General features: G+C 35.3%; 1 protein-coding gene across 2 annotated transcripts in view; it reads left to right on the top strand.

Annotated features, from left to right (window-relative positions):
• Positions 1-15,733, top strand: part of TNKS (tankyrase) — a 202,005-nt gene that overhangs the window by 53,301 nt on the left and 132,971 nt on the right. The window contains exon 3 of one of the 2 annotated variants that reach the window (XM_045879766.3): positions 9,512-9,607. The exons of the other annotated variant lie outside the window; for it this stretch is intronic. Within the exon in view, the coding sequence (XP_045735722.1) occupies positions 9,512-9,607 (96 nt within the window). The remainder of the gene's footprint in view (positions 1-9,511; positions 9,608-15,733) is intronic. 2 annotated transcript variants of the gene reach the window in all.

Below are 15,733 nucleotides of genomic sequence, written 5' to 3'. Positions count from 1 at the left end.
GACTCCCAAATATTTATTCTTTTTGTCCTCCTAATTGCCCATGTGCTGGGTACCGTTATTATCTCTCTCTTTCTCTTTTTTTTTTTTTTTTTTTACAGATGAGAAAACAGAAGAGCAGAGAGGTGAAATAGTGTCCTAGGGCCCCAGAACTGGGAGGTGGCGGAACCAGGATTCTAACTCCTGCCTTCTAGTTCTGAGAGGACCGTCTCTTAACCACAGCTGTGTTCTTAACTGGTTAACTAGGATGTTTTGCCATTAGTAAGTGAAGCAGACTTACAGGGAATTTGATTTTTTTGAGCTTTTTTAAAAAAAGAAATGCAGTCTTATTTTTTTCCAGTGAGGTACATGGAAAAAAACAGTAAGTAGGCATCTAATTAGACACAAAAAGGCAGGTGAAATAAGTATGCTAGTCCCAGATGTTGACAGAATTCTGATTTTTTGGTGACTTCTTTATGAAAGGCAAAGACTAAAAAAGGTATGATTAAAAACTTGGACTTTTACACAATAGAAAGCTATCTCTTGACTATTTTACTTCAGAGTCATTTCTACAGTCTCAGCATATATAATCTGGATCTGAGTTCTTTATCACATGTATTTGTTGCAAATATTTTGTTCTAGTCTGTGGTTTTCCTTTTCATATTCATAATTGTGTCATTTGAAAAGCAGAAAATCTTAATTTTGATGAAGTACAATTGATCAATATTTTTTTATGGTTTAGGCCCTTTTTATCTTAAAAAATCTTTCTGTCTCAAGGTCATGAACATTTTCTTCCATGTTTTGTCCTATAGGTTTTATTGTTTTAACTTTTATATATATATGTTTCATTTGGAGTTAATTTGTTTGTATACTGTGAGGTATCAGAGTCAAACTTTGTGTTTTTCCTTTTTCTTATCTCTGTAGATAGCAGTTGTTCCGGCATGATTTGTTCAAAAGATTGTTTTTTCCATCATTGTATTACCTTGCCTTCTCTATAGAAAAATCAATTGACCATACATGTTTTGGTCTGTTTTCTTTTCTATTGATCTAAATATCTGTTTTTATCCCAATAATTCACTGTCATAATTATTGTAGCTTTATAATCTTGAAATTGGGTAGCATGATTCCTTTAAGTTTTCAAGTCTAGAATTTCCAACTTGGTTCTTAGAGTATCTCTCTCTGTTTACTTTTTCATATCATATTTTCCTTTAATTCTTTGATCTCATTTATAATAATTGCTTTAAAGTCTTTGTCTGCTAAGTCCAACATCTAGGCCATCTTGGATATAATTTCTTTGACTGTTTTTTGTTGTTGTTGTTCTTGATTGTGGATCACATTTTCCTTTTTCTTTATATGTCTAATAACTTTTTTATCCAGTAGTAGATATTGTAGAGGCTGCAATGTTATTTTTATCTATCTTCGAAAAATTTTTATTCTTATTTTAGCGGAGAGTTTGGTTGCTGGCAAGTCACCCTGAACTTCTGGATGTTTGGGTTTATGCTTTATTAGTGCATTTCTGTGGAAAGCCCAAGGTGTTCCCTAAAATCTTTATCATAGTGGGATTCAGTGTTAATACTATCTCCTGTGCAGATCTTGTTGAGGTTTGGTTTTAGAATTTATTAGGGTGTGTCTAGACTAGGATTTATTCTAGGGCAGTTTTCAAATATTTTGATCTTTTTGCATTCTGAAGAGCTTTTATTTATATGGGTCATATATAACATTCGAAATCAAAACTACAAAAAGTTAGTAAAAATATTGGCATTAATGCAAATAATCTTTATTATCTGGCTTAATCAGAGTCAGCTGGATCCTCATATCTGCTTCAGTTATGTTCTGATGAAGTAGATTCAGATTTTAGTTGGAAGAGGGAAATGTATTTAATAACATTTTCAAATAATTGTGAGTATCCTTCTTTGATATGCCAATCCAAACATGGCAAGTGGTAGTTTCTAAATGGGTAGTTGCAATATGGAAACAAACCATAACAGAAAACTTTTTGTACTCTGTAACATCACAGTACATTAGCCTGTGTTTCACTTTGAATTTGTACCCAAACATGATTTTGTAACAGTTTCCATTGATCACTTTGAAAATACTGATTCACTGTGTTAGACAGAAATTCCAAAATTTTGACACATTTTAAATACTATATCAAAAATTACATTCATTATACCAATGTCAGCAGAAAAGTTAAGTACTTACAGTAAGTTCAAGTTCATGTAGGTAGATAAAAAATTTTACAAAATTCTAATTTTTGCTTGAATGCTTAAAATTTATCATTGACATTTTAAAAATGCCTGCCAGATGCCCAGGTCTGAATGATCATAGTATTTCTATTCATATTTCTTTTAATTAAAAATGATGCATCATGACAAAAAGTGGCTAGTTCAGCTTGCAACCTCAATAATCACACAAGTCCTTTCACTGAGACAACTCTTGTTTCTTTGATAGGCAGAAGTCCTTTATGCATGTTCCAGTTCTTCACAGAGAACATTAAAAGGATGTGTATCTAAGTGTTAAGATTTAATAAAATTAATAATTTTTACTGTCATTAAGACATTCTAAAATGAAACTTTTTTTTTCTTTTAAGACGATTGCATGGTAGCGAAGAATTCAGTGATCACTAGTATGGTTTGGTGCCACTGCCTTGATTTGTACTAAGTTACCAGCAATTTTATTTGTTACTTTTGCACCGTCAGTGCAAATGTTATTAATAACAGTGAAACAAGGAAACTGACATTGTAGACCCCAACTCTCTGCTCTAGGGTGCGGTGCTTATTCATAAGTAAGATGGCCTTTTGTTTTCTCCGTTCTGCACCAGCTGTGTTGAGGAGGTGTTTATAGGATCTGTATACTTTCTTAAGGCCAGACTTCAGTTTCTCTCAGCACTACTTTCCCCTCTAGCACTTTCTGACCTCAACTACCTCTGTTATGTGCTCAGCCCAGTAGCAGCTACTACCTGTAAGCTTCAGATGGTCTTGTCTTATCCAAACTATACAGGCCAGCCCACAGCCTTGTTATCAACAGGGGTCCCCTATACAGACATCTGAGCCCTGCTCTCTGTATAGTCCCTCCTCTCCAGTTTTCCATCCTACAGATTCCAACCAGTTTGTCTACTCTGAATTCAGATCTCTTGTCTTCTCAGCTCAACATGACCACCATATTCTGCTCTGATTCTAGTTACATGCACGTGGTTGCCAAATTCTCTCAAAGCAGAGAGTTGAGTGATTATGGTATCCACCTTTTGAGTTTCCTTTCTTTCAAAGATCACAGTTTAGCACAACTGTTGATCACTGCCTTTGATTAGCTGCTTCATATATTTTGTCCAGTTTCATAATTTTTTACGTTAGGAAGAGAGGGCTAGTCTGCTACTGTTACTCTATCTTGGCTGGAAACCAAAGCCTTCATTTTTAATTTCCGTTAATTGTATTTTATTTCTAGAGGTTCTTTTTAGTTATTTTACAAATTTGCTGTATCACTTTTTATAGTTTCACCTAACTTAGATATTTCAGCTTGTCTTTTATTTCATTAAATATGTTAAACATAGTTCTTTTTATATTGTATCTGGTAATTCTTTCCGGTATCTGAAGTTTTTATGGGTCTATTTTTTGTGTTGTTTATTGATGTTAGTTGTTGCTTCTGCATTTTAGATTACCTCTGTGCCTGGTTATCTTGGCTCTGTGCTGGGCGTTTTACTCTAAATTTATTTATAGGATTAACCTTTTGCCCTTTGATGAAGGTACCTTCCCCTGAGAGAATGGGCATATATGTTTGTCAGATACCCTGGTGTTACTGCCAATCTGGGACCACCTCAAAATCAAAGTCAAGGCTTCAGATAGTTTGGACACCCAGTTTTTCCAACCAGATGTATGGTTCTGTATTAGGATGAGTTCACATCACTTTATCCTCATCCTGAGGATATAACCCTTTTTGTGTGGGGACAGTCTTTGTTAGGATCTTTGCTTTGGGGGGCCCAGCAATGATTGCTCTTCCCTGTGCCCTATGAGACATTGAAAGGACAGCTTATATTTTTCTGTATTAGTAATTGCTTTCAGAACAAAGGCAGTTTTTGCTCCTTAGTTTTGGGCTTAATAATTCTTTATCTCACTAGCTCTTAGATGATTTTTTTTTTTTAAAGATTTTATTTATTTGACAGAGAGAGACACAGAGAGAGAGGGAACACAAGCAGGGGGAGTGGGAGAGGGAGAAGCAGGCTTCCCGCAGAGCAGGGAGCCCGATGCGGCGCTCGATCCCAGGACCTTGGGACCATGACCCGAGCCAAAGGCAGACGCTTAACGACTGAGCCACCCAGGCGCCCCAGCTCTTAGATGATTTTGAGAAGTTATATTTTTGTTTTAAATCTAGTTCTGTTCATTATTTACAGCCTAAGGATTGGTCAGCCAATACTGAAAACAGGAAATTATGTCATGTAAGCTCTAATCCAAATTTAGTAAACCATACTACTATATAGGATCATGCCATATATATATATATTCATGTTATTTGAATTTTCATGTTTACTGTTAGTGATAAATCAACTCTTGATGATTTTTTAAAATAAAATATAATAGTTTACTTTTATGCCATAGTAAGTAAAGAGTATCCTGAATGAAAAAATAAATGGCTTTTCAAATAATATGTATAGTATATAAATATGTATAGCATTATAGTGGTATAATACTAGTATTATACAATTATAATATTGTACATGTTTCTATGGGAGAGGCAATCTGAATATGTCTCAGCCACAGAATATGTCATGTTATATCACTTAGAAAAAAATGTCTTTTAAAAGCCACGTGTGTTGGTGAGAGCCCTATACATTGAAGATTGTAGCTAGTTAAAATTTGGTCCCTTGATATTTTGCTCTAAAATTAGGTTTTATTTGCTAAAAAATCTAATGCATTTAGTCCTTTGTGTGATTCAATTATGGAAGCTCAGTCAAAGAATATCTCTGTACTCTTAAAGAGTAAGATGACTACGAAACACATTTTAACATAAACACAACTTCTTTAAAAATTGAGTGTTCATTGTGAGGAACAGTTTTAGACCTTAATGTAACTCTAAAGTTCATATAACAAAGCATTTACAATACTTTAGCAGAAGGTTTCTACCTTTTATAGTGAAAACCATACTAAACACTTTTTGATAATTTACCTAAAAGTCTTGCTATGTTTTTAGCTTGGAAAATTCATATTGTTTCTATTTCTTTTATCTTCTTAAATAAATTAATAATACCTGTAATTAAATATAATTTATCACAAAATAAATATAATTTATCATAGTAGCACTTTTTATTTTTCTAGGAATTTGATAGGCTTTGTGTACATGTAGAAATATTTTCTTTTTATTTGGAAGAAGTAAAGTGATATGAGTGCTTAATTTAATAGTTTTGAGGAATGAAACAATTTTAGTCTCTACTGTGTTTGCTGGCCACAGGGTAAAGGCATGAATCTGGCTCATTGTAGCTGAATGCTCACACCAGAAATAGGAAAATCACATGTCCTTCTTGCCATAAGCTCTTCTGAGAATGACATTTTGAATATTGTAATCCTCCCTTAGTTTTAACTCTCTGTTGTTATGCCAGCTGCTATATTTTCTCCATCCTCCTAAACTCAAAAGGAGATAAATTGATTTGAGATATATCAGGCAAACAATTGGATACAGTTAAGTCATTTGGGATTCCAGATTTGATGATGACCTAATTGGTTAAAGATAGTACTAGGAGATTTTGAGTGGCCACAGTAGTCTTGAATTTATGTACTGAACGTTACTCAGATTTTAGTTTCCATGTTCTTTTTCCAAGCCTTACTTTGTGTATTGTTTGTATATTTTGGTAACTTTGCTTCAGACATTTGTGCTACTTTTGAGGGAGAATCTGTTTCATACTAGTGTCTTGTCAGTGTATATTGATGTTACAAGATGGATTTCTAATTGCATTATGTATTAGAAGTCGCATTTTATTACTCAGAACTTTGGAAGCAAAGTTTGAAGCAGCCGGAATTGAGAGTTCTGCGTGTCACCAGTTCAAGTGTAGACGGACGTTCTTGAAAGCCATTGTTGTTACCTTTGCCTGATGTATGTGCTATTCTTCTGGTGTTAGAAATAGGGAAACAGATCCCTGAGGAGAACAGTGTGAAACAGCAATTCGATTGGAGGAATTGCTTGGGAGACGCTTGGGATGTTTTAGTATGTACCCCACAACTTCCATTGATTATGGGCTCAACTTTGAGTTTTGTTAAAATGTTAGGGTAAATGAAAAATAGTTTTTTAAATTTTGATTTAGAGGGTGGGGCAGGAAAATGTTCTACTTGAAGTAACTTTTTTTTTTTTAATTAGATTTCAGATTATAATGCGTTCGGTCTTTGGCTCTAAACTGCCTTAGATATCTAGAAATCATCTGCCTAGTCCAGCTCCTTCACTTTATAGACCTGGAACTCTGGCCCAGAGAATTTTACATGTGCCCTGGCTCATTGCTTCTCAAACTGTATGTGGTAGAGGACCAGTTTTCTTCCTCTCCAGTACATGGCAGGCCAATAATTTTGTAAAATATTAAAAAAATGAAATGCTAGAAAAAGTAATTTTAAAATAACATACACAATTCTAAATGCTTCCTCTTAATTTCTGTGCTTATTTCAATGTAGGTGGATTGCAAAGAGTTCTGGGACTAGAATCGTCCATAGACCATACTTTGTATATCACTGCCCAAGGTTGGATTTGGCAAACTATGACCTCTAGGCCAAATACAGCTCACCACTTGCTTTTTGTATGTCCTGTAAGCTAAGAATTGTTTTTACATTTGTAAATGGCTTTTTAAAAATCACAGTACTAGTATTTTGTGACACATGAAAATTCTACAAAATTCATACTTCACTGTCCATAAAGAAAATTTTATTGGAACACAGCCACACACATTCTTTTAAATATCGTCTGTGGCTACTTTTCCTCTGTAAGGATGAGGTTGGGGCCAGGATGAGTAGTTCAGACAGAGACCATATGGTCTACAGAGTCTTATATATTTACTATCTGTAAAGATCTAAAGAGTTGGCTCTAGGACAGAGCATTGAATTAGTAGTTAGTGGTAGCGTTGAGAGTATAAACAAGGTCTACATTTACAAATGTGCTTTAAATATTATCATTAGCTGCTGTGTAATATCAGGCTCGGTGCTTAGCGCTTTTGCATGCCGCTCTGTTCTCATGTAATCTTCCCAGCACTGCCCTTTTATACAAGTCAGGGAAGGTTAGCTTTCTTCTAGTCATAGATGCCTTTATTGCCACCCCCCCAACTGTTAACTCTACTGAGCTTTGCTTTTTTAGTTAACTGGTATCCAGTTAATTAAAGATGGTTGAATATTTTCTAATGTGGATTTTGTTATCAGCATCTGGCTCAGAAAATTCAACTTCTTTTTCTCTGTTGCTGCATTACTCAGCACTGATGTTTCTGTGCGTTTAGGTCTGATGGAAGAAATACATGGGACTCAAAATCTTGAGCAAACAGATATTTCTAGTAAAAAGATTACCCTTTAAAAGTCACTCAAAATAAAGCAAACCTGCAGCTGAACCGTGATGGCAGATTTCTATTGTAAAGTTGCAGAGAGATAATAGGTAAAATACTAGCTACAACGAAAAAGATTGAGGTTTTAGTTGACTTTTGGAGGAACAATAAGGCTTTCAGTTTTTTGCCTCTACCTCTTAAGCTGTAAAATAAAAGCTCCCATCATATTATTGTCAGGTCTTATTAAATTAACATATTGCTTTACTTATTTAAAGCCGGTTCTGAAGTTCTCCAAGTATGCAGTAAAAATCTCTGCATTTCATGGTAGCTGTTACATCTTTGTCTTCCTGCCCTTTGCATGTCATCAGTCAGCAACTAAGTAAAGATAAAGCGATAGCTGTCAGCTTTACATTTGATACGTGAATTGGCTTCATGATTAAGACCCTTTACAAGCCAAACCTTCATGTTGGGATTTCTTCTTGGAATTAAAAAAAAAAAAACCCACAAAACTGTTGCCATGAAAGCTTATTCATGATGATGAAAGTTTGATATTGCGATACTTGTTATTTTATTCTACTTACTCTTGAGTCAGTTTGCAAACATCTGGAAAATAATTATGATTACTTGCATCCAAGGGTGAAATAATATAGAAAGGCTTGGCAAAATCTCTCAGCCACGGCTAGTTTTTACTGTCCCAAATCTGAAAGTAGCCAGGATTTAATGCAAGAGGTGCTGATGTACATTATTCCAGCAGCTGCGTCTTAATTTTAGATAAGGGTGTTCCTTTGTACATTATAATAAAGCTATTGACTAGATGGCTTATGGATTAAAGGAACGGGGAGGAGCTTTATAAACAGCAGGACTTATGACTTGGTAATATATGAGGATTGTCTTCCAAATATTCCCAAGGAATGTAGGTGCTTTAGCTTGGAACTGTCAATGAATAAAAATTTGAGACTCATCAACAGTAGTGGCTCAGGTGTTTTGAGACATTATATAACATGTCTTGAACCACTTATTTGAATTTAATATTTCTGCTTTGTTTTAAATTTATGTTGTAGGGTAATGGTAAGTGGTAACAGCTACTGTTCTCCTAGGGAGTACACAAAATCGTAACTATTTGAACTGTTAGAATAACTTGGAATTGCTTGTTTGGGCAAGTTTTTAATGTATTTATTAGCTCAACCATTGGTTGGGTAACATGACAGCAACACCCCCCCACCCCCATACACCCACGTACCAGATGTGGTTGAGAAATGTTTTGGGTTAATAAATTACTACATCTGGATTTTACTTAAACAGTGCTTCTGTCCTTGGGGAGCCTCCATGTCTAAGAATTCTCTGTAGCCACTTTCCACCGAATATAGCATGGGCAACATTCATTCCTTAGCATATATTATAGTGATTGAGTTTCTGTTCCTAAACATTTTTCATGGAAAGAATTGTTGGGGAAGGCAGCTCTTTTTTGCAGCTTGACTGCAGGGAACCAGAGTTGCATGCATTACCATGTCTGCTCAACTTCTTGGAAGCAAGCCAGTATGTTATGGTGAGTTTCCTGTGTAAGCAGTGAGCCACTAAAAGGCTTGCACAGTATTACAACTGTTCTGAGGAGAGGAAGCCTTAGGAAATTGGGCAGTAAAGCCCCAGCAACAAGCAGCCACCGTGGTGGTAAAGATAGGGAGGTTCACGGGTAGCGGATTTCGCCGTGCGAGGCAGTGAGCACACAGCTTCCCATTCTGCTGCCTGAAGGAGGCAAACCCGAACCGTCTAGTGCAAGATTTTTCTAGTTTCATGTTTATGATGTTAAGTCATGTGATAATACTGTACCACAAGTTGCCAACTTTGCTTTACTCTAGAGAGGATCCTTTGCTGCAGTGCTTTTTTTCCACCTTTCTGTTGCTTGCTTGCTTCTTTTTTTTTCTTGAAAGAGAACAAATTGTGCAATGTATGTTTCTGCCTACACCATGCCGAGGCGACACTTACCAGTAAATAATCTTTGTATCCCTGAGGTAAGATATTGCTTCTGCTTTCCCTGCACAGTGCTGCTGCAGCACGGAGCTGATCCAAACATTCGGAACACGGATGGGAAATCAGCCCTGGACCTGGCAGATTCTTCAGCAAAGGCTGTCCTTACAGGTAGGAAAACAGAGAGCTACCAAGTTATTTTATCTATGGAACTACTAGCTTGATTATATGAAATTGTTATGCGCTGCATTTGATATTCCTGCTGGTGAAGCTCAACAAATATATATGCCATTATCTCTACTTTATTACTGATTTGCTATATTAACTGTCTCATTAATTTCTATGCTGTCATAAGCATAAGCAATAAGACTGTTTATTCGTAGAATTTCTGAGAATTACAACATTAAATGGTAACATACATTATTCACTCACATTTTAGTCCTTTTTTATGGTTTAGATCGTGATTTTCCTGTACCTCATCTTCTCAGTTGATTTCTTTTGAAGACCTTCACCATTGAGCAAGCAAGGGCATTTGTATTACTTTATGAAAGTAGTTTTGATTGGAAAGACAACCTGCTGCCTTATTACTCAGGGCAATAGTTAAATAAAATATGATGCTGTCCCTCCCTTGCCCTTCTGTTTGCATTTTTACCTGTCTTCTCACTTTGTCCATGATAGCTAAGTACTTTGTAGATGAGGCAATGTGTTATCTTTTCATTTCAGATCACGAAAATTTGGGGCTTAAGTATTGGTTTTTATTAAGGCAAATGTCAAGAACCAGCAAAAGAGGAAATGCTAGACTAGAAAGACTGTCTCATAACGATATAGAAAATGCTGCTATAAGTGAGATGATATTGAGCAACTGTTTTCATTGATCTTCATTCTCAAAATGCTGCATTGGATCTATTTTTGTTTTTATTCTTAGCATCTGAGTTCTGCTGCCTTTGCCTTCTTTTACTTAACTGACCTTTGCAATTTCGAGTCTCTTTGTCACTGCAGTGCTAACAGTATTGTTTTAGGTTGTGTGAAAGTAAATGACTTTTACCTTCCTTTTAAATTTGCCTGTGTTTGAAGAAAATAAATCTTACGTTCACTTTTAAGTTTAGAGTACATACTGTGCATTTCTTTTTTTTTTTTTTTTCATACTGTGCATTTCTATCAAAGATTCTGAGGTGAATGGAAAATGTTTATATATAGAAAGCTTTGATAATATGTGGAATTTTGCTTAATTACTCTCATAGAAAGACAACGTCCCACTGTGTTAAAATTAAGATAATCTCTGCTGAAGTAAAGTAATAAGACTTTTCTCAATTCATTGATTAAGTGTTTTGGTTGCTGAATCACGATAACATCCACTAGAAGAACAAAGCTATTTTAAGCCAGTGCAGATAAGAAGAAATTTAAATATAATTATACACTTTTAAATAATGAAATGAAAATACGTAGCCTCAGGCCTCCTTATGTTCTGCAGCCCTTCCGTCTCCTCTTTTAACAAAGCAGTGGGCCATAGGAGCAGCCTTGGAGTGGTCTCTACCAAAGGAGAGAGAGCGTTTGTTCCTAGTAACAGAGGTACATTAGAAATGCTGACCAAGACTGTCTCTATATCTGAGTGTCCTCCCTCTGACCTTTCCTCCTCTTCAACCCTCAGAGCCTTCCTTGTCCATTTGTTAGATTCATTTCATGCGACACTCTTTTTAGATCCACTTTCAGTTTTTCGAAAGACAAAGTTTAAATATAAATTATTAACAGCAAGAAGCTATCTCCTAATTTGAAACGATTTCTGGGGGGATTATATCGGCTGCTGTTAGTTTGCAAAAGAGCTATGGCATAATAACTCATGGAGACTAGATTACTGGAGGACAGATACCATATCTGTTAAACTTGATTTGAAAAGCATCTTACATTGTACTTTGCTTAGAGGGAAGATCTTAACTCTTCTTAGTCATAATACTGAATTCATTAATTGCTTTTTTCACGAATATTTACTCTTTTGGAAATGACATACAACTTTTCAAATATGATTTAAAAGAAAAACATTCTAGTGATATTAGTTAATTTTGTGGAAAATATAAGCTAGTAATATTTACACATTCATGTTATATAATACAGTGAATTAACGCTTAAGGGAGATACATTCTAAAAGGTTTCTCTGCCATGCAGGTTCTCTTCTAAGCAGTTTTTCGAATGGAATTATAGAGGAAATATTTCCAAAGCTAAATTAAAATGATAAAGCATTGATTAAAAAAAGTCTTTTGAAAGGAATGCCTTAATGTAGAGTTATTAGAGATTATTTTCTGTGAAGTGTTCTTTATTTTTATGCCAGATGCTGTTGTGGTACTAGTACTTACCTTGAGAGTCAACTTTCTGACCTTAATATTTTTCTGCTTTGGGAATTCAGTTGCTGAAGATGACTCTGTAATATCTTTTATGTTACTACTTTTGTGCATTAGCCAAAACTGTGTACAAGTGTATATGTGTATTCCTTAAAGGAAATTAACAAAGGGAAATCTCTTTTTACAGAGTATTTTGAAATATGTAAATGACTAATAACCCCTTCTGCATACAGAATGCATGGATTTTTATAAAGCTATATAAAACAACCACATACCTTTAGTTTTATAGTTAAGGGATCCCAGCAAGAGCCATTTGCTTTGGATAGTGCACTTAGGTATTTTTAAAGAGAATAATTAATTGGAGAGACTCATCAAACTCTTCGTTGAATTATTGTACTAAGTGAATGATAGGCTTAGAAGAACTCTTGAGGGCTTTTTGTATTTTGTTAGCCACTCTGAAGTTCTGGGCAGTCAACTGAAGGACTTGGAGGTGGTTTTTTGTTTCTTTGTTTGTTTTTGTTTTTAGGAAATAAGCATATGAAAAGTCTAAAATAGCCCATGTAAATTTTATTTAAGAGCAGTGTGGGTGTGTTATGATTCTGGATTTTTAAAAATTTATTTTGGCCTTTTCCCCCCTAGTTATAAGAAATACATTCATTGTGAAAATTAAGGAAAATAGAAAAAGTTCAAAAAAGGAAAAAAGTCATTCTTAATTCTACTACCTAGTGAGAACATTTAAGTATATTTTATTTATAACATTTTTTTCTGAGCACACATACCCCACACTTTTCTTTTTCTTTATTCAGATCTGTCTTATATATTGCATACTGCTTAATAATAATTTTTTAAAAAATTTAGTTACATGGATATTCCCAGAAAGCATTAAGTATTCTTCTGCAACATGAATTTATAATGACTTTATAATACCCTTCTATGAATCTATTTAATTTTTTGAGCTAATCCTCTAGGGTTTACCTTTAGGTAGGTTGTTTTCATTCTTTATGCTTCGTTGTGAATTTGGAGTCATTTTATCAGTTCCATTGGAATTGTGCTTCTTTATCAATATTCAGTCTTAGCATCCACAGATACACTATATCTCTCCATTCCAGTTGAAGTATGTGAGGATTTGGAGAATGAGGAGCTTCCCTTTTGAAGGGCTGCATTGCATGTGGTATTATATGGGGAGAGCCACATTTAAATTAAAGTCGGTTGACACAGGAAATGTTCATTGAAGAGGTTAAGGATGTAGGGGTGTTTGTTAATCCTTAAAAGGAGATTCTGCAGGGCACAGTGAGAAGTTGAGTCAGAAGTGGTAGCAGCAAATTGAAGTTGAGAGTTTGGGAAAGGATACATGACCAAAGGAGTGTTTATCATTGGCAGAACCAAAGATGACAGGGATATGAAGTGGGTGAGTTTAGATGGTCACAAGGCTGCCAAGATAATTGGTCCCAGCAATTTCCTAGCAGGTTTAGGGGTAAGAAAGTAGGGAAGGATGTATTTGCACCAAGGTGTCCCAAGAATAAGCTTTAACCTGGATTCATTGCACTTCTGAGGAAATCCTAATCTGTGATTGATGGACTGGCTTCCAGTCTCTCCAGAAGGACTCAGCTGTGGCTTAGGCTAGAGGCAATGTGGAGGAGTCTGGCATGTGCTGGCTGAGCATGGCCTGTTAAATCAACAAAATATATCTGGAATCCTACTTCTTTTTTTTTTTCCTACTCCACTGCTTCCTACTGCTTTTCAGATGAAACCTGAATCTTCAGCATGATCAGTGAGGACTTCAGTGATAGGTTTGACCACAAGGTTTTGCTCAAGCCAAAATTTAGGATTCCTTTCTTTTTTTCACACTTTGCATTCAGGCTGTCAGTAATTCATATCTACTGTCTTTTCGAATATCCAGTCCAACCATGTCTTACCAACTTCACTGCTTTGGCCTTAGTATATGCCTTCATCATCTTTCTTTCGTGACAGCAGTAACCTCATAACGAATCTCTCTGCCTCCATTTATTCTTTACTCACTTTTCACTGTATGTAGCTGGAGTGGTCTTTCTAAAGCCTAGATCAGCCCTATGATTAGAGAATTCCTTACTATATTCTCATTTACCCCTGAATAAAGTCCAAACTCTTTAGCCATAGCATAGCATACTGTGATCTGGCCCCTGCCTTGCTTATCTCTGATCTCATCTTCCACTGTGTTCTCCCGTGATCTCTTTGCTTCGGCTACAGCTGGCTTCTTGCCATTCCTCCACCAGATGAAGCCCTTGTCCGTGTCTGAACTAACACATGCTGTTTACTGAACCTGGAACACTGCCCCAGAACTTCACGTGGTTTAGTCAAATCTCTGCTCAAATGTTTACTCCTCAGAGAAGTCTTTTTGTCCTCAATCCCATTACCTTTCTTTATTTCCTTCATGGATTTATTGATATCTGAAATTGCATTATTTTTTTGTTCTTGTTTGTTTGCCCCAATAGAATGACAGCTTTACAAGGATTTGGACTGTTGGGTGTCTTGTTCACTTCATTGTGCCCAGGACTTGTACAAATACACAGAATGATTAAACAAACAAATACTTCAAGGATCTGATGATTGGTGACTGAGGGCAGCATATTTTCCACGTTCTTCAGATTCTCGTTAACCATTTAATGATTTGATATTTCATGCCATATTGTAATAGTCTTATTAAATATTCTACTTCCTAGAAATTGTTTTGGATTGCTTATAGTGATGTACATCTCTTAAAACAGTGCATTTAAAAGAATAAATTGGTATGACGGGTGAGGTGTGTATTGAGCCTTTTATCAATAGATTTCTTGGATAGCTCCCTTGATTGAGAACATTCCAGTTCTGGAAAGATCAAACTGCCTGCAGCTGTCAAGTCAGACTTCTCAATGTCATAGTAGGGCCTAATTTTTACTGTTTTCTTTTGGCATTGCTCGGTTGCTATGCTGCTTTGCGTACTAGCTGATACTACAATGGGACATATGCATATCAGGTGTAGTACATTTTTACTATCAGCCTACGTGGTTGAAGACTGATTTCTCATACCCTTAATTTGAACTTTAGGAATTATTTTTATCAGTTATTAAGAAGTCTAATAGTACAATATGCGTCCTAGAGAAGAAACCATAAGAGGAAATAACTTACTTTTAAAGAAAAGCTATAAGTTTATCCACCTCATTTTTATTAGGGAAAATTGTTAAGATGAATACCTGTTTTGTTTTGTTTTTTTAATTCCCTTTAGTGTAAGAGTAAGAAAGTTAAAACGTGTTATTGCTGAAATAAATCAATGTGAGCACTCTTTTAAAAGATACATTGAAAACATTAATCCCTTAACCACATAATTCTTAAGAAAATTTTATTAATGCTTTGATCTGTCTATAATCTTGGACATGAGTAGGAAAGTGTAAGATTTTGTTACTAAAAGTGATTGAAACACCTTTTTTGAAACCTTAAAAATATGAAAATAATTTAGAAGAGGAATATAAAATAGTACCTTTTTAAAAAGACCTTAGCTAACATAGGTCATATTGATTTAAATTTTAAAGTGTTACACCTTCAATAAACAAGCCTTACTGAATCTAGTTACGATAATAATAATGGTGATAATGATGATAATAATAATAATAATAGTGATGGACAACTCCTGAAGCCAAGCACTGTTCTAAAGGCATTGAAACCTCACAACACCAGGAGATAGATATGATTGTACCCATTTTTACAGAGAACAGAGGGGTCAGGTTACTTTTATGAGTTCACATAGTCATTAAGGGAAATTACTGGGATTTGAACTCAAGCCGTTTGGCTCCAGAATCAGGGCTCTTATGTAGGATCGGATTTTTTACATACTCGTTCATTGAGAAGGATGTAGTATAAACATATTTGAAAAACTGGGCTAACCCATAAATTCAGGACTTAAATCCAGTCTGTTAACATGTTTCTTTACTTTCTTAGTTTAAAGATTATT

The sequence above is a fragment of the Mirounga angustirostris genome, unplaced genomic scaffold (assembly GCF_029215605.1).
Source record: "Mirounga angustirostris isolate CCGP_5_RB_7025 unplaced genomic scaffold, mMirAng1.0.hap1 SCAF_2, whole genome shotgun sequence".
Classification (NCBI taxonomy): Eukaryota; Metazoa; Chordata; class Mammalia; order Carnivora; family Phocidae; genus Mirounga; species Mirounga angustirostris.
The sequence above is the reverse complement of the archived record's forward strand: the minus strand, read 5'-3'. Positions and strand labels throughout refer to the sequence as shown.